This window comes from Schistocerca piceifrons, chromosome X (assembly GCF_021461385.2).
Source record: "Schistocerca piceifrons isolate TAMUIC-IGC-003096 chromosome X, iqSchPice1.1, whole genome shotgun sequence".
Lineage (NCBI taxonomy): Eukaryota > Metazoa > Arthropoda > Insecta > Orthoptera > Acrididae > Schistocerca > Schistocerca piceifrons.
Window position 1 is genome coordinate 445,318,534 of NC_060149.1, and position 24,428 is coordinate 445,342,961.

The 24,428-nt window shown below is 42.7% G+C and overlaps 1 protein-coding gene across 1 annotated transcript in view; it reads right to left on the bottom strand.

The window, feature by feature from the left end:
- Window positions 1-2,195: 2,195 nt before the first annotated feature.
- LOC124722410 overlaps window positions 2,196-24,428 on the bottom strand; it is a 98,930-nt gene continuing 76,697 nt past the window's right edge. The window contains exon 5 of the mRNA XM_047247578.1: window positions 2,196-2,497. Within this exon, the coding sequence (XP_047103534.1) occupies window positions 2,196-2,497 (302 nt within the window). The remainder of the gene's footprint in view (window positions 2,498-24,428) is intronic.

Here is a 24,428-nt window from a genome sequence, read left to right on the forward strand (position 1 = left end):
TGCAATGTAGCTATTTGCACAAAGAACTGTGTTCCTCACAGAGTGCTTAATGGTAAGACTCTACAGGTGTTGTGGAAGGGAAAAGTATCTTGTTTCAACCATTTAAAGGTATCTGGTTGTTGAGATATACCAGTTAAAAACAGAAGAAAGTGGGATGCCTAAGATAAAGAACGTTTTTGGATATTACAGTGAAATGACCAAAGGTTAAAGACTAATTGATCCACAGAACCACCAAAAAATTGTGAAAGTGGGAGTGTTGTTTTCCTGGAGAATGAATGCATTACTTACAGTACCAGGACACCAGCTGTATATAATGAAGGTTACTGTACGTTCTCTTCAAGTGAAAAAGATGCTCAATTGAAAGAGGCAGAGGAAGTAGTAGAAGTTAGCAGTGCTGGGAGTGACAGAGCCAACACTGATCGAGATCCACACTACATTCCAGATGCTCAGTCAGTAGCAGACATTCAGGAGACTGAGACGCAGTCGACAGACCCTGATACTATAGAAGAGGACCAGCCACTTGGAAGGTCAGCTCGTGTACCCAAATGCAATGAGTACCCAGTTTACGTCACCTATCTGGTAAGTGATGTTTCCAGTTTGGGAGAAGATGCCATGAACTTGGAGGATGTCATGTCAAGGAGTGACAGAGGAGACTGGGTAAAGGCCATGAAAGAGGAAAGAAATTGTTGCCAAGGAGTTTACCCAAAAGTTTAATACCGATTATTGTGAAACCTTTTTATTAAAAGGTCAGGCAAAAGTTTTGCAATTGTTGCTTTGTAGATAGATAATTTTTATGTCTTGTGTAATAACAGTGTGATGAAAGACAAGTTGTATCAGGCTAGCTGAGCATTTTGAAGTTAAAGATTTAGGAGAAGGAAAGTCCTGTCTCAGTATCTGTATAACTAGAAAGTGGGAGAAAGGTAGATTATAACTTGAGCAGAAGTGTTATATTGCAGATGTGCTGAAACTATTTGATATGTATGATTGTACTCCTGTTGGAACACCAATGAAATCTGCATTAGGACTTTCAGATGTGCAAGGTGATAAAGTTCACATTCCATGTCAAGAAATTGTGGGATGTTTGCTATATATCAGTGCTAATACAAGACCTGACTTCTTATGCAGCTAGTGTTTTAGGTCAATATAATTGTAAATTTACTAGTACGCACTGGAAGGCAGAAGAAAGAGTTCTTTACTATAGCAATCGTACTATGAATTATGGCAGTGTATTTGACAAATGAGATTTCAAAGATCTGTAAGTAACTGGGTTTGTTGGCTCAAATTTTGTAGATAATTTAATTACAGGGTTATCACAATTCACAATATGGAAGTGTTTTTCTGTTGGGGAAAAATACCATTTCCTGGGAAAGCTAGAAACTGCTGGACAAAAAAATGGTTCTGAGCACTATGGGACTTAACTTCTGAGGTCATCAGTCCCCTAGAACTTAGAACTACTTAAATCTAACTAACCTAAGGACATCACACAAATCCATGCCCGAGGCAGGATTCGAACCTGCAACCATAGCGGTCACGCTGTTCCAGACTGTAGCGCCTAGAACCGCTCGGCCACTTTGGCCGGCAACTGAGGGACATTGCATAGGCAGCTTTAAATTCTGTGGCTAAAGAGGCATTCTATTTGCAACAGCTGATAGGAGAATTGTTAAATAATAAGCATCAAAATACTGTAACCATTTTCCATACCAAGAAGAATTCTGCTAGACTACCCCAGAATCCTGTATTGCACTCCAGACTTAAAAAATGTTTGTACTAGGCCTAAAGGACATTTTATTAGACAACGTGTAAGAGGAAGTGAGATTGTTCATAAGTACTGGCAGTCAAAGGTAATGCCTGCTTATGTATTAACTAAACCACTTACTAGAGAGCAACACATGTATCTTTTTCATAAGCTGAAACTGTCGCCAGATTAAGTTGTAGTGAGGTTAGGTTGGTAATCTGGCTCCTTGGTTCATCTTGATCATTGCCATTTACAAGGTATGGGCTATCTCTGAGTAGTAGTTCTTTCTCTGTGTGTACCATGTGACACATATTCTGTGAATACAAGTATTACGAACAATGTAATCGTTATTTATCTTTATCGCCACAAACCTCGCTCTGCTAATAGCGCTCGAGGAAAAATAAAGAGCTTCAGAATGTGTGGATGTGCACAGCTCTGTTGGGTTTCATTTAAACGAAACTTACTCCGACATTGGATCTTCGCGCACGGATAAGGAGATGGCAACACTAACAGCAAGATCAGCTGTTGCACGGTCGGCCATTTGGATGACGTCACTGGTCTTCCGCTGATGGCCGCCACGGTCCAGCGGCGGTCGGAGCGGGATGGCATAAGGGGCAGGTGGGCATTGTGGAGCACTGTACTTCATGAAGAGGTGTGTCAGCTGCAGCAGATGTGCCGGTCGTGGCATTGGCACTTCCTGTGGGCCATCTACCAATGTCTCAATTGCCTGTGGCGCCCGGCGTGGGTCGCCGTACACAGTCGCTGCAACAACCAGTACAATCATGTTACTGAAATCAAACTATCATTCTTCTTTAATGAGTCACAGAAATTTTTGAACGCTCCACTTTGGTTGGAGGTAGTTTACCACTAAATTTCTCCTAACTCTATAAGAACAGCACAAATGGTCACAGGTTTATTTTGCCTGTGGGAGAGCATCACGTACATGCTGAAAAAACTGAACTGTCAGATTCTTGTAAATAGGCGCAAATTATCCCGTGATAGCCTACTTACAAAGTTTCAAGAACAATATATTCCAACCCCTTACATATCGCTCCAGTAGGGATCTCAAAGACAGCTATAGAATGTGAGACTTAAGCAATTACTGCTGATGACAGAGAAAGGGATTCATGTGAGATTTTTCTGAATGTCTTCGCTGAAAATTAATTCGCGCAGACAGTTACATGAAGTCAATGTCTTAGGCGTCCTAGTACCGAACTAGCCCGAACTTTTCGTACCAGTAAACGTTAAGCAGGGAACCAGTGATAGCATCAATGAACCAGGAGAATTTAAAAAAATAGGAAATATCTAAGGACTCTACGTCAAATATTCAGCTCTGAGGACGAAGATATGGAGCATAAATAGTTAAACTCAAAAGATTTGAACAAGTATGTACCGAGAAAAGTACTGAAAGTTAGAAAAGAACCACTGTGGTTCAGTAGCCGTAATAGAAAATTGCTGCACGAGCAAAGATAGCTGCATCTCTGATTTAACTGAAGTCGAAGCCCAGTGGGCAGGCCTGAATGATGTCAAAATGAGCGTGAGGAGAGTAGTAGGAGAAGCATTCAATTAATTTGAAAGTAAAATCTTCCCAACGATGTGACCAAAAATGGCAAACAAATTTGGTCTTATTTAAAGTCTTATGCGGATCGAAATCACCTTTTCAGTCCTTCTGACATTATACTGGCGCTGAAACAGAAGGTGACAGAGAGAAGGCAGAAATATTGAAATTGCTCTTCTGAAATTGTTTCATCGTATACGACCGTAATACGGTTTCTCCTTTCAATCATCGCAAGAACGCCAAAACGACAGGAATTGAGATAAGCTATCGCGGAATAGGAAATCAACCAAAACTGCTCAATGGTGGTAAGGCAGCTGGACCGGATGAGATACCTGTGAGAATTTGCTCCCCTCTAGCAACAGCGTATCACTGGCTGATGGAGTAGCAAAGGGTACCAAGATATTGGAAAAGATCACAGGTCATTCCCTTTTTCAGGAAGGGTTATCGGTCACATGTCAATGATCCTGAATGTAAATAAATGTAACTCGTTGTGCATAACTGGATAAACAGATGCATTACTGTTCGATCAAACGATTGGCGATAAATACTTGGAAAGAAAAATAACAGTAAATTATATAGAAGAAACGATTCAGTGCGACCTAAAGTGTAATTATCTCATACAACTAATTGTAGGAATAGCAAATGGCAGGCTGAAATTCAGTGGGAGAATCTTAACGAAATGTAATTCAGCCACGAAAGAAGTGGAACACAAAACACTTGATAGACCGATTCATAAGTATTATTCGTCAGTGTGAGACCCTTACGAAATTGGACTAATACAGGAGGTGGAGAAGATCCAACGAAAAGCGGCGCTTTTCTTCGTGGGTTTGTTTAGTCGGCACGAGAGCGTTACGCAGATGCTCAAAAAACTCCAGTAGCAGACGTTACGAAAGAGGCGGTATGCATCATGGACAGGTTTACTATAGAAATTCCGCGAGAGTATGTTCCGGGAAGAGCCAGACAACATATCACTTCCCCACATACGATTTCGCGAACTGATTACGACGAGAAAATCGGAGAAATTAGAGTTCATACGGAGCTTTACCGGCAACCATTCTTCGCGTGCGGCATTCCTGAATGGAACAGCAAAGGGTGGAAAAGATAGAAGTGCCAGAAGTCCCTAGTGCCTTGGGTGTCTAGGGTGGGTCGCTGAGTATAGATGTAGAAGCACAGAAGACTAGCTACGGCACTCATTCCCCTCGTGCTCCACGGAAGAAGCCTTAATAACTGGTACAATGAAGCATCCTCTTACATGCACTTCACAGTGGTTTTCAGAGCATACAGAATGTCCTAGAGGTGTTGCGACAGACTTCGAGTGCTTGTAGAGTGTGTCTTGAGTAGCAAATCGAAGAGTTAACCCGTGTCTGGAAACGTCATCCAACTACGCTGCAGAGCGTCGGGTTTCCATACATAGTTTATTTTTCTCCTGGAGCCCTTTAGAATCTCCACTGTTTTTCGGTATACAGGAGATAAATAAACTACAGATGGAAACTCTTGTCCGAAACTATCATCCACAAGGGTAACAGGGCATCGCATTCATAGCAGACAAGGCCTTTCCACGCAGCAGCTAGCTTCATCTTCTCCAATGGCGATTGTGATAGTCAATACGAACTGTTTAACAAACAACATTCCGAGACGTTCCACCTATTGTCCGTCAGCATACAAAGTCATGCCTGCTGCCAAAGAGCTAGCCTAGTGGTAGGCGCTGGGACCTATAACTTCAATGCTCTGCAGCATCGTTGGATGACGTTTTCAGACGCCGGTTCACAGCCTCGATTTGTTCCTCAAGACACCCTCTACAACCCCTCAAAGTTTGTTCCAACACTTCTGGGACACCCTGTAGATGCAGATGTAGGAATTATAGATGACTTGTTCTCAACCACACTAGCTACCACTTATGATGCGACTGTTCAATCGCGAACTCAGTTAACTGGTTTTAATCACGGGTGTGAAAAGCATCTTCATAATCGGCAGCTGATGAGGAGGATGGGAGAGTTGATTATCCCCACCACAAATCCTACCTCAGTATCCTCTATGCAGTTTCCCAGGTAGCAAGAAAATTATGTTACAGAGGGTTTCTCGGTTGATGACATCCAAATTGGTTACCACGTTGATTGGGTTCGTCATAACAGACTACCAGGGACAGACAAAGAGTTAATTATGACCTGTAATAAATGAAGTTCTGTAAATAATGTTTTTTCTGTCTGCAAGTACATGCCTTCAGTCCTGATACACACTGAAATCGTCGTGTCAAAGTACTATAACATGTCGATAGAAGAATCAACAACAAAATGGCGCAGCCCTTTGATAAAGTGAAGTATTGTGCGTTCATTCATTTCTCTGCATTTGAAGAGGGACAATGCTGTAATAATCCATGGTGAGTTGGTGGAAGTGTATGCAACAATACACCAGCGTACGACACTGTAGTCAAGTGGCAGAGACGTTTTTAACGTGGTCACACGAGTCAGAATGACGAAGATGAAATTAACAAACCATCACTCAGTGAAGAACTGCGAATCGCAAAAGGTGGTGGCCCTGGAGATCTAAGTCCGGCGTATCACCGTCGGAGCGGTAGTGGAAAATGTAAAAATGGGCGGAAATGTGATATTTGTCTCTGATCAATACATACGACTTCCTCAGCCGCCTAATTGCCATGGACGAGTGCTCTGTGTACAAGTATGACTCCGACTCAAAGAATCAGAATAAGTAATGGAAACATGAGGATCCAATACCGATGACAAAGGTGAATACCCAGACTTCATAGGGCAAAGCTATACCGACTTTTTTTTTTTTTTTTTTTTTTTTTAACTGCCAGGGTGTTTTGCTAACAGACAACCCTCTTGAGAGCAAACCATCAGAGGAGCATATTACCTACACTTCTTACGAGGTTACAAGGTTGCCTAAGAGGGCGTGTTGAAAAGTAACACCTCCGAATTTTTTGTGAAAACTCTCAAAGCTTTTTAAATAAAACAAACGTTATTAACATTCTACATCTTTATTCTTCATGTCTACATCTCTATTTCTCAGTATAGTTATCCTGGCAATGAACACATTTCTCCCAACGAAAGACTAGTTTCTTGATATCGTCACCGTAGAATCACTTTGTTGACGGAGCCACAACCTCACCTCTACTTGCACCGCTTCATCACTATCAAAGTGAAGTCCTCGGAAGTGTTTTTAAAGTTCTGGAAACAGATGAAAATGGGACGGAGCCAAGTCAGGACTGTATAGAGGATGATTGATGACAGTGAATCCAAGACCTGCCTAGGGCAGTGTTGGCTCAGGTGACTATTAAATTAGGGGAGTTATGTAGGAATTTCATCAAAGAGGATCAGGTAGTGTTGTGGGTGGGGCTGGAAGTAGTCTTGATAGGGACGGGGAATATTATGTGGTTGATGTGGCATACTTCCCGTTTCAAGTGGTCCGAGGCATGCTTAATAAGGCTAAATTCAGAAGATACAGTAGAGCATTCAGTTCGGTTAGTTCTCGCCCCCTGGGGAACACGTAATTGCATTATCGTCTTGAAAACCTTTAGCCGAAATACCCTTTAAAGCGATGAAACGTGTTGGATATGACACCGACCCAAAACGTGATTGACACACCCTGCTGACCTGTGAGACTGCGTGTCTGAGACGCGTCGTGGTCTCTTATCACCTCCAACTCTCCTACGGCGATAATCACGCCCCAGACAAGTCATGCACTTTTCGGTAAAGAGAACATGACGCCATTGATTCACACTCTATTCCAAGTCGTCCAGGTCATCCCTTGATCACCTACTATGCGCACCACTGTGCTAAGTAGTTCATACTATTGCTCCTAATGAAACCTACAGACCAAATTGATCGTTGGGAGAGAATTATGTTGCATGTTGTTGGCCACGGACGACCACGGAGAGGCAATTTTTCAATATTTTGTGTCCCGCTATAGCGGCTGAGTGTTCGAATGACGTCGCTGTTGTGTACGTCAAGTCGGTGGGTAACGTCGCATATGACAACCCTTTCTGTTGCAAAACGGCAACGAGCGCACGCTTTAGGTTTAATTTACCTTTAGAGGGAGGTTGACAAATTCTACATTGTATACGAATCCACATTGTGCCGTTCACGACTGAATGTACAGCGCGTTCTACCGAATTGCACTAAGAATTTAAGCTCATTCTTATTTCTGACACACAACTTTTCCCTGCTGTCAAAAGAGTATTGAGAAAGAGGTTTATGATTAAAAAAAACACATACTATGCAATTCACGAGGGCTGTGTAAAACTTTTTTGAGCAATTTATCATTAATTTAACTTAATTCCACTTACCACAGAGCGTTCTGGTGTCCTGATAGACTGAAGGTATCACATCTATTACCACGAGTCCACTTCTTGCACACTTCTTAAACCTTTGGAACTTTGAACGTGGATATCTTCTTCCCAGTCCGGTAGTTGGATGGACAGCCCGGAACACAGCGCTTATTTACTATAAACAGAGCTCTGCGCGGCTAAAATAAATGCTGTCGCATCCACAAGTCTTTATCAGTATCGATGGATGTTAAAATTTTGCAGATCTCCTTAAACCGTTCGTATCGAACGCTTTAAGGCGATTTGCAAAATTTTTTTGCCGGTGCTCCGACGGTAGTCCCGAACTTTTGTCTGCTGGAAACTAACCTTGTAATTTACGTTCTATTGACTAATAATGTAGAAGACGATCTGGACAACACATTTTAATACAAAATAGGCTAGCATTTTCTTGATACGTTCCTTGAGTTACAGCTCCCTGTCACAGTTACCGAAACGGGACATTTCCGCAACAACAGGAAGTAAAATGAAGACATTACTGGTTGTCATTTATTGTATAGTGTCAAACGTTTGTAAATTAGCTCATTTATTAAATGTACGTTAATTCAGCACAAAATTAATTCGTGTTAACGTGTTACACTTCTTAATGTAATAAGCGTTTCTTTGTGCACTTTTAAATATATGTTTAAGAGACATGTTGAGAGAATTTCTGATGTTATGCAGTAGTTATTTATGTAGTATGCGAACCACAGAGAGAAGTCGAAATATGGAACGAAATTCCAAAGGAACAGCAGTCACTTCTCTTTGTGGCAGTTTCCCGTAATTTTATTAACGACAGCTGTTAACACAAACGAAACAGAAATGACTGAAACTCAAGAATGTACGTGAAGTAATTTGAAAAAGCAGAAATATGGAAATGTCACCATGTTGACACTCGCAGGTATCGGCAATTCATCTACCCACTCCAGACTGCTTCCATCCGAAATAGTGGAATTCCATCCCGAGTGACTTAAGTATATGTGGATACTGTCTGCAAAATGTGGCGTGAATGCATGTAGTAAGACGTAATAAATTAAAACAACATGCCTTGAGACTCGGGCTCCGTTTCGAAAGTGTTAACTTTCAACAACATTATTATTATTACTGTAGCTTTACACACAGGGCGTGGCTGTAATCCAGAGAGTAAATATTATTGTTGGTAACCGCGATATAATAAATATACTTTCAGTGACTCATTAGTCGATGACAACCCACTCGTTGTTTAGTGCCATTGTCATTCTGCGAATCTACTCTGGCCTTGGGTGACAGTATCGTCTCACACAAAGTTCAAGTACGACACAACTTTCAGACGATGGAAAACGGATTTCGGGAACCGATTTCCGCTGTCGTGTTTACATGTTAGCCCTGAATCGACTTTGCTGAAACATCGGTTTTCCGCGCGTCATTTGTTTTACGCGATTGGTGTCAACTGGCAGCAACTTCGTGATTCATATCCATACAAATGATAAAAATTGATGTACATACGTACGTATATACGCACGCATGTATGTTCCACATCTCCTCATAAACCACTGGACAAAATACAACCAAATTTGGTAAACGTCTCTCTTACTACCGAAAGTATCGCTGTGGGGGTAAGGACTGCTTACCTAACAAACTGGTAGGGGTAGGGAAGAAAAAGAAAATGATGAAAGGAGAAAAGTTTGTCACTTAATATATTTTCGTTGTTCATGCAGTAAAACTGCCACATGAAGTATGACATTTTAATTTATTACTTCTTTACTACTGAATGTATTTGTGAAAGGTTTTGGCAGACAGTATTCACGTATACCACTGAATATACCCGAAAAATTAAATCATTGTACGACACTTAATTCAGGAGACACGACATAAACGCTGAATGCGAAAACAGAAAAATATATATTGTACGACACATAGATCAGTAGATGCGGCGTCATATACACTGTGATGCGTGAGAAACTGCCTCACCATGCATGACGTTTTAGTTTATTAATTCTTTACTACATTTTAATTTATTACTTCTTCACTACGTTTTAATTTATTACTTCTTTACTGCGTTTTAATTTATTACTACCTTACTACTAACATTTCCGAGACTGTGGCTACATATACCACAGGACGTACTTGCAAAATTATATCGCTCTACAGCACATAGTTCAGGAGATACGATGTTATAAACATTCAGCTGCGTGAAAACGAAACTGTAGGGCGATATTCGCTAGACATGCAGGTGAAATATGTGTACAAATACGAGTGAAATTTGTTAAATATTTGTCAAATTTACTTGATGTCGTGTACGAGCAAAGCCACAGGTAAAAAGCTCATTCTAAAGCCATGAAACGATTTCAATCAATTTGGTACATATGTTAGTTACAATCTGGAAAGTATTAGTTAGAGTCTGGAAAGAAGTACTGTAGGTGTAAGAACCACCAGCCTCGTATTGAGATGTGATAATGTAGAGAGAGAAGGCAAGACGAGGAGACTGGCAGGCAGCGAGACGGGAGAAGGAGATCGGCCCAGATAGAGGAGGGGAAGACGGAGAGAGATGGGTGAAGGGGAAATGGACAGGGAGAGGGGAGAGGAAGAGTCGGAGAGAGAAAGGAAATGGGAGGAGATTAACAAAGAGAGAGGACAATAGGAGATGGATAGAAAGAGGGGGAAGGAGGAGATGGACAGAGAGTGGGAGGCGAAGGAGATGGACAGAGAGGGAAGGAGCTGATGGATGGAGGAGGAGGAATGGGATCACAGAGAGAGGGGCAGGGGGAGATGGACAGAGAGAGGGAAGTATAGGAGATGTACAGAGAGAGGGGAAAGGAGGAGATGGACCGAGGGAAGAGGGAGGAAGAGGTGGACTAATAGAAGATTGGAATAAATAAATGCCCGGGCGATGCTGGGTTTCTCAGCTAGTATTTCTAATAAGCAAAGAATACGGTTTTAGTACGAATGTAAGTGAACTCGTAAGGAGGAGGAGGAGGAGGAGGAGGAGAAGAAGAAAGAGGAGGAGGAGGAGAAGGGTGAGATTGTTGAAGAAAACATTTTGAAAAATTGTATCAACTGCAATTAATGAGCGCGAAACTATTTTACCACAAACAAATCGATCATGCGCGTCGCGGAAAAAGTGCGAAACGTGTTGAGACCTAGAACGGTTACAAAACTCCCTAATGAGTAAAGAAACCTTCTTAATCCTGGAGTAGAACTTGCGAATACTTTATGGCCTGCCAACAATTGGCTGTTTTCCTATGTCAAAAATATGGTTCGTATGGTTGTTATTCGGATTGATTACAACATTCAGATCAAATTTATGGTCAGTATTCTCACAAAATATCTGTTATTTTCATGTAATTAAAGCTTAAAAATCATTAAACATCAGGATTTGGTCACGCGATCGAAAACGCACTGTTATTGGCTGAAGCGCTGTTGACGTCACAGACTGGGAGTAGAAGCTATACGTGTGTTACAGGAGTGTTAGCCAAAGTTTCTATGTTTTTATGTACTTTTCCAGCAAATAGTTTAGCTATTTAGTGATGGAAAACGCATTTACAACTTTTGAGTGATAATAGAAAGGAATTTTGTTAACACTAATAGTGGACACCTTGCGAAAATTGATGTGTTTATGCTTCACTTATTTACAGCGGCGATATGTTGTGCAAGGACGGACATTATTTTTCTTGCTGCCTGCAACATCATTAAACCCGCTCAAAACTAAGGAACTGGGGAACTTTTGCTAATGGGTCCATAACTTATATCTAGATTGTCGACTATCAGTCATGAAATACGACCCAAAGCACAATAAAATTGTTCTTGGCAAGCTGTAGTGCTGATTTGCGGTGTACAATAAACTCAGCTGAAAAATCTGCAGCAGCACGCTGTCTGTGGCACATCGGATAGCGTATGTAGCTGTGGATAAAGAGCACAGGCTCGATCGTGCTAAGGTTATACATTTTAAAATTTTCACACGAAATATGAAAATAGCGTTAGCAAGAACTAATCGTAGCAATTGTTTCGATGGTGGGATGTATTGTATACAGCTTCACATTAATCTTAGTCTGAAAAATGGACAACAGGGGATAAACGCATTTACTTTGCTTACAAGCAATTACTATTTTTGGAAAGCACTACTAGTAGTAAAGATATCACCATAGTCCTACAGTACAAATAGGTGTAGGACTATGAGGTTTTGTATGCGGAGAGATACAATGGATGTACAACATGCAGGTAACACAAACGTAAGGGCTGTGCTGATTCTGTGTGTAAACTAGCGTCAGTGTGCGAAACAAAATTAAAACAATAGGGATCCTAGCTTGAGAGTACGGTGATTTGAAAAAAAAAGCACTGTTTCTAATAAAGTAAAAAGTGTGTGCTCACATTAATTAGAAAATATGTTTTTGAACGTCACATGTGAGAACAGCTATTGCAAATGTAAGAGGATGTAAATGCCATGGAAGATACGGTAGTACTCTGTTTCTAATCGGTGAGGTGAAGTTTTGTGATGGTGGTTTCGTTTTCATATGAAAGGACTGTCGATTTGTGTCATAAATAAGTTAAAATATTATTACACGCAACATTCGAACCAGCGCCTTGCGGATATCATCTTTCAATATTCAACGTTCCACCGCCCTATCAACCGAGCTACCAGCGGTGCACCCGTAAGCGGAATAACGATAATTCTTACTATAAGTTTAATTTCGACGACTGCGCTGTCTTTTGTAACAGTGGGATAGCGTATCTCTCGTGTACATGAATGTTAACTTCAGAGTGCAAGGCAGTTTTAACTAAGTGAGAGAAATTGGGCATCGATGTGGCAGCGTTTTGCCGGTACGGAGCAATCAACTTTTACAGACCTTCTCATCCTCTGAAACACTCAAAACCAATTTTTCAAGAGTTTTTATGGATGTATTTGTACAGTGTGGTACCACACACCGTTTGTAAACCATTTTCCGAAACGTGCATTCCAAATCGACGTATAACTGTGAGTTAGCTTTTGACAGTAGGGGCAGTGAGCCAGCCAATGATGTCACAGGCATCACATGATTAGAAGGGAGAGTTTTAGCGGGCTTTAAAATTATTTGAATTTAATTTCCGTTTTTATAAAAGAATACTGAAGTACAAGAAGGAAACAAGCATGCTACGAGCATAAAACGAATTAATTAACTATTTAAGACGATTTCCAGGAAACAGTCAAATACTCTATTGCGTATGAGAGTCTTTACCACTAAAAGCGGGCGTGGTTGTAGCAATTCCCCCTCCCCCCTCCCCATCTTGATGGTCCACTGAAGACTTTCTCTTTCCTTCACTTCACATACAGTTATTTCGTTCACAGTACCCATCATTTTACACTGAAACGCCAAAGAAACTGGTATAGGAACGCGTTTTCAAATACAGAGATATACAGGTAGAATACACCTATATAAGACAAAAAGTGTCTGGCGCAGTTGTTAGATCGGTTACTGCCGCTACAATGGCAGGTTATCAAGATTTAAGTGAGTTTGAAGTGGTGCTTTAGTGGGCGATGGAACACAGCGTCTCCGAGGTAGCGATGAAGTGGAGGATTTCCTGTACGATCGTTTCACGAGTGTACCGGTAAAACATCAAACCTCCGACATCGATGAGGCCGGAAAGAGATACTGCAAGAACGGGACCAACGACGACTTAAGAGAATCGATCAACGTGACAGAAGTGCAACCCTTCCGCAAATTGCTGCAGATTTCAATGCTGGGCCATCAACAAGTGTCAGCGTGCGAACCATTCAACGAAACATCGTCGATATGGGTTTTCGGAGTCGAAGGTCCACTCGTGTACCCTTCATGACTGCACGACACAAAGCTTTACGCCTCGCCTGGACCTGTCAACACCGAAATTGGACTGTTGATGACTGGAAACATGTTGCCTGGTCGGACGAGTATCGTTTCAAATTGTATCCAGCGGATGGACGTGTTCGGATATGGAGACAACCTCATGAATCCATGGACCGTGCATGTCAGGAGGGGACTGTTCAAGCTGGTGGAGGCTCTGTAATGGTGTGGGACGTAAGCGGTTGGAGTGATATGGGACCCCTGATAAGTCTAGATACGATTCTGACAAGTGACACGTACGTAAGCATCCTGTCTGATCACCTTCATCCATTCATGTCCATTGTGCATTCCGATGGACTTGGGCAGTTCCAGCAGGACAATGCGACATCCCAGATGTCCAGAATTGCTACAGAGTGGCTCCAGGAACACTCTTCTGAGTTTAACACTTCCGCTGGCCACCAAATTCCCCAGACATGAATATTATTGAGCATATCTGGGGTGCCAGAATGAAATTTTCGCTCTGTAGCAGAGTGTGCGCTGATATGAAACTTCCTGGCAGATTGAAACTGTGTGCCGGACCGAGACCCAAACTCAGGACCTTTACCTTTCGCGTCAAATTCTCTACCGACTGAGCCAGCCAAGCATGACTCAAGGCACCCCTTCATTAGGGGGCGAAAAAGAGTCACATTATGAACGTTAGTGCGAAACTAGTTGCAGAATAATAAAACAAAAGGTTTTATCAGTTTTCTGTGGTTATTTTACAGCAAAATGTGTTTTATGCAAACTGTGGCGCATTTTTTAAAATGCTTCCATCACAGTTCTGATATACACTACCGATCGAGACGTCACAGTACTCGTGTCCCGTACTACAGTGTAGCTCGAGATAAAGAACGCCAGCTGGGCAGCCATGGAAGCTATCCTATACATTTCAGTTACATATCTAGTGTTATATCAATCCCAGGAAACTTACAAGAGTGTCTCTAGATTTTTAATGACATTTCTATTTTTTTTGCTTACAAAAACATACTATACTGTTGTTTCAAACAGAAATCCAAGAAAGTCCTGATGGTTGTTACAGTAAATATTACGGTTCTCTGTCAACAATTAAAATATGTACAGGTAAATTTTCTGTAATTGAAATGCTATTTTTACTGGATGTTTTAAATAAACAAAATTATCTCTCATTTCTTTCAAAGGGTCTGCTGTTAGCTTACATGCGACATTCCGTTAACGAAAGCCTAGAAAGCTGCATCCTAAAACGCCAAGGACGCCTATTTTCTGGTTATTGCAAGAATGTTTGTCCGTTTGCGTTACAGTAAACGCTTTGTGACATGTGGAAGGACTCCTCATCATGCAGGTGAGGATTACTCTGATTTAGGGTCTTACTAAACTCTCCAAACGATCAAATTGTTGCAAAAATGCCTATTTCCCAAATTCTGTTATTAAGTCGCGGAAAATTCTGGCTATGATTTAGTGTACTTTTCATAAAGCTAGTTTTAAGGATAGCAACGGTAGGAAGAAAATTTTTTTCCTTCAATTTCCGTAGCTCACAAATGGTTCCGGTAAAGATGTTTTCTAACTAATAGACGTTCTCCATCTAGAGCATGTCCCGCAAATTCTTGTCATAAATTCCATTGTGATAGGTATATTACATATTTAATCCAGAATGATAATTCAAATAGTTTCAGAAGGAAAAGGTGCTGACGAAACGAAATTCAGCACCGTATTGTTAAGTACACCATACATACACGAAATTGACTTCCAGTGCCAACCATATCATGGCACATATGTTTTCCGACACCCGAGTCGGCTTATGTGTCCTCAGAGTTCTCAGCTTTGATGATAGAGCTTAGTTCGGCAACAGTTAGAGAAGAAACACGTGGTAAAAGGGGTGGCCATCTCATAAAGCGAACTTGTGGGTACATAGCGGCTCTTTATCGTTAATACAAACAGTGAGCGCATCCAACACTGTCACTGCAGTTGACAAAGAGCAATCAGTTACTCGTTGAAATATCATGCAGAAAACTTGAACCACACACCCGGCTGGACAACTGGAATTAGTAGGGTTGTCAAGAAAGTAAGGTTCACGAGGACTGTAAACATAAATAAAATATAGTTGTGTGGAAACATTTATTATTTAGCTACTTCTCAGCTCATTCATCACCTGAACTGAGACATTCTCCATACAATGCCATTACCATTAGGTTTATATATCATGTATATAAAATTTTATTAATGTAAGAAGTTGAATGGCTGCAGGGAAAGGAGAGAAACTTTATTAAGACCAATGCATCAGGCCTGGTGTCGAGTGGACATCAGAAAGCGGGTCAGCAATCTGTATGAAGTGAGATTTTTTGTCAGCATGCAGAGGAAACAGTGTGACGTAATGGCTAGGCGAGCGACCAAGCTGACTAGCAGACGATGGAATACTGCCAGAATGTTCGAGAACGTTCCGGTAGGTTCTGGAAGAATCGTTAGTAAGATCTTCGGAAGAGTCAGGGAAAACGTCTCTAGAGGAGAAACTCGCATATAAGTCCCTTTTTTTTTAAAAAAAAGTTTAGAAACCGCCAGTACAGGGGACCAATCCAGTCATTACTATGGATTAGGAGAAGTGATTACCAGGAAACAGCTAGTGGCAGTATAACAGCTGAGTCATCGGGAGCAGTTAATACAGAGTGCCGGCCGCTGTGGCCTAGCGGTTCTAGGCGCTTCAGTTCGGAACCGCGCTGCTGCTACGGTCACAGGTTCGAATCCTGCCTCGAGCATGGATGAGTGCGATGTCCTTAGGTTAGGTAGGTTTAAGTCTAGGGGACTGATGACCTCAGATGTTAAGTCCCATAGTGCTTAGAGCCATTTGAACCAAACATTTAGTACAGAGTGACACTTCGATGCTGATCCACTAAAAAAAATCAGGTAGGGAAACCATGTGTGCCACCTGTAAGTGACTCGTTTAGATTCTTTTTCTGTGTGTTATCATATTTTAACTGTTTGTGAATGGTATTTTCTGAGCTGAAAGGTGAAAAACTTCCTAAAAGATACATTTAGCTACGTCGGCGTACTGGACCAAGTGTCGTTAATTCACAGCGCGGATTTGAGATAGATCTGGCTCATTTCCTCATACTGGAAGCTAGCGCGACACGTGTTGAATTATCGGAACAAAGTGTAACAGTATAAGCAGGTAACACACCTGTGAGGAAGTGTATAGATCTGACTCGCTTAGCGCCCGTATAGCTTCTTTCCTAAAGGAGTAAGCTCTTGTTACAACGCAGTTAACACTGATGAGGACTTTCATGAAAGACCAAAACTTCCTTCAGGAGGAGTATCCCAGTTTAGTTGTTTGCTTTATGATGATGTATCTTATCCATGAGGGATATGTAAACATGCTTGAGGGACCGGAGCTCAAACTTCGATCCATTAGCAATTCCCAACTTTTTCGTAACCTCCGTAGAGCCATTCCCACTGATCAGTTTGTTCTGCCGCCTCCGCAGTAAAGATGTGATAAAGTTCAGTGGAGGAGAACAGCTTGGGGCGAGTCATAGAAGGCAGAAAGAAGGAAACAGAAATTCAGTAACTGTATGAGGTGGTTTAAATGATGGAATGCTGCACACAAAAAGCAAACATATGAAACTTCCTGGAGGATTGAAACTGTGAGCCGTACCGGCACTCGAGATTGGGACCTTTCCTCCGGAAGTTTTACTCCCGCAAGGTATTACGAGAACTTCAGTGAAATTTGGCAAGTAGGAGAGAGGCTGGTCGTAGTAAAGCTGTGAGTGCTTGTTGTGAATTGTGCATCGAAAACTCGGTCGGCAGAGCACTTGCCTGCGAAGATAAAGATCCCAGTCTCGAGTCTCGGTCGGGTACACACTTGTAATCTGCCAGGAAGTTTCAAATAAGCGCACATTTCCCTGAAAAGTGACAACTCACTCTGGGAGCCCTAAGTGGATTTATTCCACTCAGGAAAATAGTTCTGACCTCTCATAAAAGTCCAATTTTTGTCCTGTTCGGATAATTGCTTTGTGGCGTGTCTTTTTTTTGCCTTAGAGTGTGCATTATTGCATTAATGTTTCGGTTTAGGTTCGAGGTAGCCGATGTGAGATTATCGGTGTCATATACAGTATACTGCACTGACATTTACACAGAGAGTCGGTGACTTGTCGCGTTTTACCCTATGTGATTAAAAATATCCAGACACCCCCCAAAAAATACGTTTTTCGTATCAGGTGCAGTGTGCTGCCACCAAATACCAGGAACTCCATATCAGCGACGTCAGTAGTCGTTAGACATCGGGAGAGAGCAGGATGAGGCGCTCCGTGGAACTCACGGACTTCGACGTGGTCAAGTGATTGGGTGCCACTTGTGTCATACATCTGTACGCGAAATTTCCACATTCCGAAACATCCCTAGGACCACTGTTTCCGATGTGGCAGTGAAGTGGAAACGTGAAGGGACACGTACAGCACAAAAGCGTACAGGCCGCCCTCGTCTGTTGACTGACAGAAACCGCCGACAGTTGAAGAGAGACGTAATGTGTGATAGGCAGACATCTATCCGGAAAATCACACAGGAATTCCAAACTGCATCATGATCCATTGCAAGTACTATAATAGTTAGGCGGGAGGTTAGAAAACTTTGATTTCATGGTCGAGCGGCTACTCATAAGCCACACATCACATAGGTAAATGCTTGGTGTAAGGAGCGTAACCATTATTGGACGATTGAACAGTGGAAAAACGTTGTGTGGAGGGACGAATCACGGTAGACAATGTGGCGATCCGATGGCGGAGAGTGGGTATGGCGAATGCCCGGTGAACGTCATCTGCCAGCGTGTGTAGTGCCAACAATAAAATTCGGAGGCGGTAGTGTTATGGTGTGGTCGTGTTTTTTATGGACGGGGCTTGGACCCCTTGTTGTTTTGAGTGGCAGTATCACAGCACAGGCCTACAATGATGTTTTAAGCACCTTCCTGCTTCCAACAGTTGAAGAGCAATTCGGGGGTGGCTATTGCAGCTTTCAACACGATCGAGCACCTGTTCATAATGCACGGCCTGTGGCGGAGTGGTTACACTACAATAACATCCCTGTAACGGACTGGCCTGTACAGAGTCCTGACCTGAATCCTATAGCACACCTTATGGATGTTTTAGCCGACTTCGTGCCAGGACTCACCGACCGACATCGATACCTCTCGTCAGAGCAGCACTCATAGAAGAATGGGATACTATTCCCCAAGAAACCTTCCAGCACGTTTCCCTGTGAGAGTGGAAGCTGTCATCAAGGCTAAAGGTGGTCCGATACCATACTGAGTTCCAGCTTTACCGATGGAGGGCGCCACGAACTTGGAAGACATTTTCAGCCAGGTGTTCGTATACTTTTGATCACATAGTGTATTTCTCGTCTGTTCACTTCAAATTTGCCTAGGGTTCTCTCATGTAGAGTACTTGAAAGTTATTATTGCCCACTTTTCCAGCTTGTGCAAAAGAACTGAGACACAACAAAAAATGATTCAAATGTTTCTGAGCACTATCGGAATTAACATCTGAGGTCATCAGTCCCCTAGAACTTAGAACTGCTTAAACCTAACTAACCTAAAGACATCACACACATCCATGCCCGAGGCAGGATTTGAACCTGCGACCGTAGCGGTCGCGCGGTTCCAGACTGAAGCGCCTAGAACCGTTCGATCACAACGACCGGCAAGAGATAGCATCTGCATCGTAAAATCACCTTACAATAAGCGCATTACTTACATACGTAGTTCAGACATAAACCTAATGTAATCGGGTAGCGACCATAATGCCAATATAAAGAGTATTCCAAAATGATACCGAAAAACTTGGACGTACTGTGGAAGGTACTTGAAGGAACAAGTTGTTGTTGTGTTGTTGTTGTTGTGGTCTTCAGTCCTGAGACTGGTTTGATGCAGCTCTCCATGCTACTCTATCCTGTGCAAGCCTCTTCATCTCCCAGTACCTACTGCAGCCTACATCCTTGTGAATCTGCGTAGTGTATTCATCTCTTGGTATCCCTCTAAGATTTTTACCCTCCACGCTGCCCTCCAGTACCAAGTTGGTGATCCCTTGATGCCTCAGAACATGTCCTACCAACCGATCCCTTCTTCTAGTCAAGTTGTGCCACAAACTCCTCTTCTCCCCAGTTGTATTCACTACCTCCTCATTAGTTATGTGATCTACCTATCTAATCTTCAGCATTATTCTGTAGCACCACATTTCGAAAGCTTCTATTCCCTTCTTGTCTAAACTATTTATCGTCCATGTTTCACTTCCATTCATGGCTACGCCTAATACAAATACTTCCAGAAACGACTTCCTGACACTTAAATCAATACTCGATGTTAACAAATTCCTCTTCTTCAGAAACGCTTTCCTTGTCATTGCCAGTCTACATTTTATATCCTCTCTACTTCGACCATCATCAGTTATTTTGCTCCACAAATAGCAAAACTCCTTTACTACTTTAAGTGTCTCATTTCCTAATCAAATTCCCTAGGCATCACCCGTTTTAATTCGACTACATTCCATTATCCTCGTTTTGCTTTTGTTGATGTTCATCTTATACCCTCCTTTCAAGACACTGTCCATTCCGTTCAGCTGCTCTTCCAAGTCCTTTGCTATCTCTGACAGAATTACAATGTCATCGGCGAATCTCAAAGTTTTTATTTCTTCTCAGTGGATTTTAATACCTACTCCGAACTTTTCTTTTGTTTCCTTTACTGCTTGCTCAATATACAGATTGAATAGCATCGGGGAGAGGCTACAACCCTGTCTCACTCCCTTCCCAATCACTGCTTCCCTTTCATGTCCCTCGACTCTTATAACTGCCATCTGGTTTCTGTACAAATTGTAAATAGCCTTTCGCTCCCTGTATTTTACCCCTGCCGCCTTTAGAATTTGAAAGAGAGTATTCCAGTCAACATTGTCAAAAGCTTTCTCTAAGTCTACAAATGCTAGAATCGTAGGTTTGCCTTTCCTTAATCTTTTTTCTAAGATAAGTCGTAGGGTCAGTATTGCCTCACGTGTTCCAACATTTCTACGGAATCTAAACTGATCTTCCCCGAGGTCGGCTTCTACCAGTTTTTCCATTCGTCTGTAAAGAATTCGTGTTAGTATTTTGCAGCTGTGAGCCGGCCGCGGTGGTCTCGCGGTTCTAGGCGCGCAGTCCGGAACCGCGCGACTGCTACGGTCGCAGGTTCGAATCCTGCCTCGGGCGTGGACGTGTGTGATGTCCTTAGGTTAGTTAGGTTTAAGTAGTTCTAAGTTCTAGGGGACTGATGACCACAGCTGTTAAGTCCCATAGTGCTCAGAGCCATTTGAACCATTTTGCAGCTGTGACTTATTAAACTGATCTGTCAACACCTGCTTTCTTTGGGATTGGAATTATTATATTCTTCTTGAAGTCTGAGGGAATTTCGCCTGTCTCATACATTTTGCTCAGCAGATGGTAGAGTTTTGTCAGGACTGGCTCTCCCAAGGCTGTCAGTAGTTATAATGGAATGTTGTCAACAAGGAATAAGTAGAGTATGTGAATTTATGTCCCTACACCCCATCCAACAAAGTTGCGAAGCATCGAAAACTTGGGGACAGTGGCAACCTATAGGCCAATCGATCAACACTTCGTGTCGTGTTCTCCACCTGATATTGCAACATTGGCAAGATCCATACTAAAAATATAGGCATTAAGAACTCGTCAGTTTTCTTTAACGCTTAGGAAAGGAAACATAAACACGAACATAAAATATAATTAGTGACCGAGAAGTTTCCGTCTTAGGGCGTTGCTGCAACGTATATGCAACGTACTGTAACTCCGATGCGGGTATATAAGCACCGACATATATGCAAGGGATCAGAGTGACATTCGTGCCTTACCAACGTGCTCGCAGTAAATGAGAAAACGTAAACTATGGTGACATTACCAAATGAGTAAAACAGGAACAACAAACAAAACCAGGTTATGACTACGCTGCGCCGTTAAACAGAGTTCAAGGCTCTAGTTGCACACGTTCGTGTTCCATTAGAACGCTCGAGTGCTGTTCACAGGTTTTCAGGATCAACGTCAGCAAATTTTGCTCCACCACACCCGCACTGATCATAAATTTATGTGCAATGGAAACATTTCTTCTTTCACAAGCATTGATTAATTTTTCTTAAGTTAAAAAAGCAGGCAAAGATTAAAAGTATTAACAGTAAGACTGCACACTTGTCTTGGACAGCAGCGAGTTGACATGGACATTAGAGGAGAACGGCAGAATCTTGCTACTCGACATTACCTATCACCAGCTGCCCCCCCCCCCCCCCCTTAGGGAAAAAAAAGATCTTCAGAACGCGCACTTTTATCCTGCCCTGTCACAGGACAGACGTATCAGTTTTAAGAAAAGCGGAAATATTTAATGGATACTGAGTAGTAAGTTGACCCAGAAACATTTGCTGTGAAAAGCCAAAATTATCACACCGTGAAACTAATACATAATATGAGTTTCCGCCTACCTCCTTCCCCACCTAGGTTAGATCCTGGATATACTCTTAGCAAACAACAGAGTTTGGAAGCTATGGCATCTTGCGTGATAGTAACCGTCTCCACGGGCTGCAGACAATGAGTACGAGGCATCGATCAGAGCACTGCTCTCTGCATAACTATTGGGACTACTAAGTACGATATCAGATGTTTCGTTTGAGATAAACACAAATGAGCCAAAACATTATGGCGACTACCTACCGCGTGACTGAATGCCGCCTGGTGGCGTGGCTGTCACGTGACACGATAAGGAACGTATAGAGGGTATCCTGGCAACCAGCCCTCTGACCGAACACGCTGAGCTACCAGGACTTGAACCCAGGTCTTCTGCTTACTAGACAGATATGCTAATCACTACACCACCGTAGCACTGTGCCCACTACAGCTGCACATACTACCGTACTCCAATGCACTGCCTAAAACACACTGCAATTCACACTTTCAGGCCATTTTCCCTTTCTCAAACCGTCGCTATTGCGGAGCTATGCGATATTGGAATAGCATCTCAGCTTTGTATGTAATGGGGAGATTCTGCCGGTACTTCAGGCGTAGGAGACCTGGGTTCAAGTCTTGGCTGTGGCACAAATTTCAATTTATTGCTTCAGATTCAATCCTTAGCGAAGGTAGTGTTGAGACTGATATGTCTTCAGGAAAAATCCCAACAAATTAATAGCATGTTATAATATTTTTAACTGTTGTACACATATACGTATGTAAACACGACAAGTTAATGAATAATACAGAGCATAAAAACAACATACATTGAATGTTTTCTATCTCGGAAACCATTCGGGATAGGGCATAAATCCGTATGGAGGTTTTTTTTTTTTTTTTTTTTTTTTTTTTTGCTTTAAATGACCGTTCCTGTCATATCCATGAATACTGATCATTCCTCCTGGGACACCGTGTACAACCGGAGCAGAGACGGATGGGGAATCATTCTTGCGACGATACAGGCTGCAAGTGGGGAAATGTACAGACATATGCAATTTTGACAAAGGGCAGATTGTAATAGTCGAGAGTCTAGGAACAAGTATCTCAAAATCGGCGAAGCTGTCAATAGAAAGTGGTTGAAGGACAGTGAAACCACGAGTTGGCGACCAGGTGCTGGACATCCACACCTCATCACAGAACGTAGAATAGGAACCTTGTCCCTCTGTAAAGCAGGATAGGCAGCGGTCTGTGGTAGACCTGACGACAGACAATGCTGTTGCTCGCACAACTGTTTCAGAGCATACCGTTCATCACCCGTTGAAAACGGGGCTCCGCAGCAGACGACCCATGTCGACCTGACGACATCGTTGATTACAATGAAGTGGACACAGGGTCATAGAGATTGGACCGTAGACCGATGGCACGTGTTACCTCGTCGCATGAATCACGTTTCTTGTTGCAAAAGGTCGATTGTCGTATCCGTCGTACATGCGCATGGCTGCTCGAAACGGGCATCGCGCCACGTACGCTGGCCGATGGGGGCAGTATTGTGCTATGTGGGACATTCACAGGGGCTTCCATGGGATCTGCGGTAGTAATCGAAAGGCACCATGCCTGCTGTTGACTACATGAGCATATTTCGGACCACCTTCATTCCTTCATGCTTCATGTCTCCTCCGAAGTTGATGCTATCTCCCAGTGGGATTGCAGTCCTTGTCGCAAGATCAGGATCGTGTTAACATGGATTGAGAAGCATGATAATGAACTCACGTTTGCTATCTGGGCCGCTAGATTTGCCGATATGAACCCGATGGAGCTTATCTGGGGTGCTATAGGGCACCTGCTCTGCGCCCACAAACGATCGGCCCGTAAGTTTCGTAGTAGATATCTGGTGCCACATACCTCCGAAAAGCAACCAAGAACTTTTCGAATCCAGGTCACACAGAATAGCTGTAGTGGCAAATTCCAAATGTGAAGCAACATGCTATTAAGCAAGTGGTAGTAATGTTTTGGCTCATCGGTGTATATCGTCTTCTTTGCTTAACATAGATAAGTAATATCAGAGCAGAACTGAAAGCAGCTACAGAGGTGCGTCATTAACATACCTATTCGTGGGAGATAGGTCCAATGTAGCTTTTGAACAACAAAATGAATAGCTGGAGGGTTAAACAACAGTGGGGCGAGCATCTTTACGCGGTGCTCTGCTGGAACTGGCTTCACTGCCACTGGAAGCTTCTCCAATGGTTGCACCGTAGTACCTGCCACATATTTTGCAGAACGTTGGCCTCGACCTCGTCCTAAATTTTTGCCCATACGTCGCCTCTGTTGTTGCATCTTGGGCTGTGGCGGAGCTTGCTGTGGAAATTGTTCCCGGTTTTTTTCCAGAGGCGTCTTTGGCCGCTGCGCTGCATGTCGAATGGATGAAAGACGTGTCACCTGTTCTGCAGACTGAGCAGGAGTTGTAGGTGCAGGCTGAGCGCAGCACTGAGCTGTAGGCTGTGGAGAACATTGTGCCGTGGACACGACTGAATATTGGGCAGGGTATCTTGCAGACCCTCTCCTGCAAGGTCGACCTCGGGG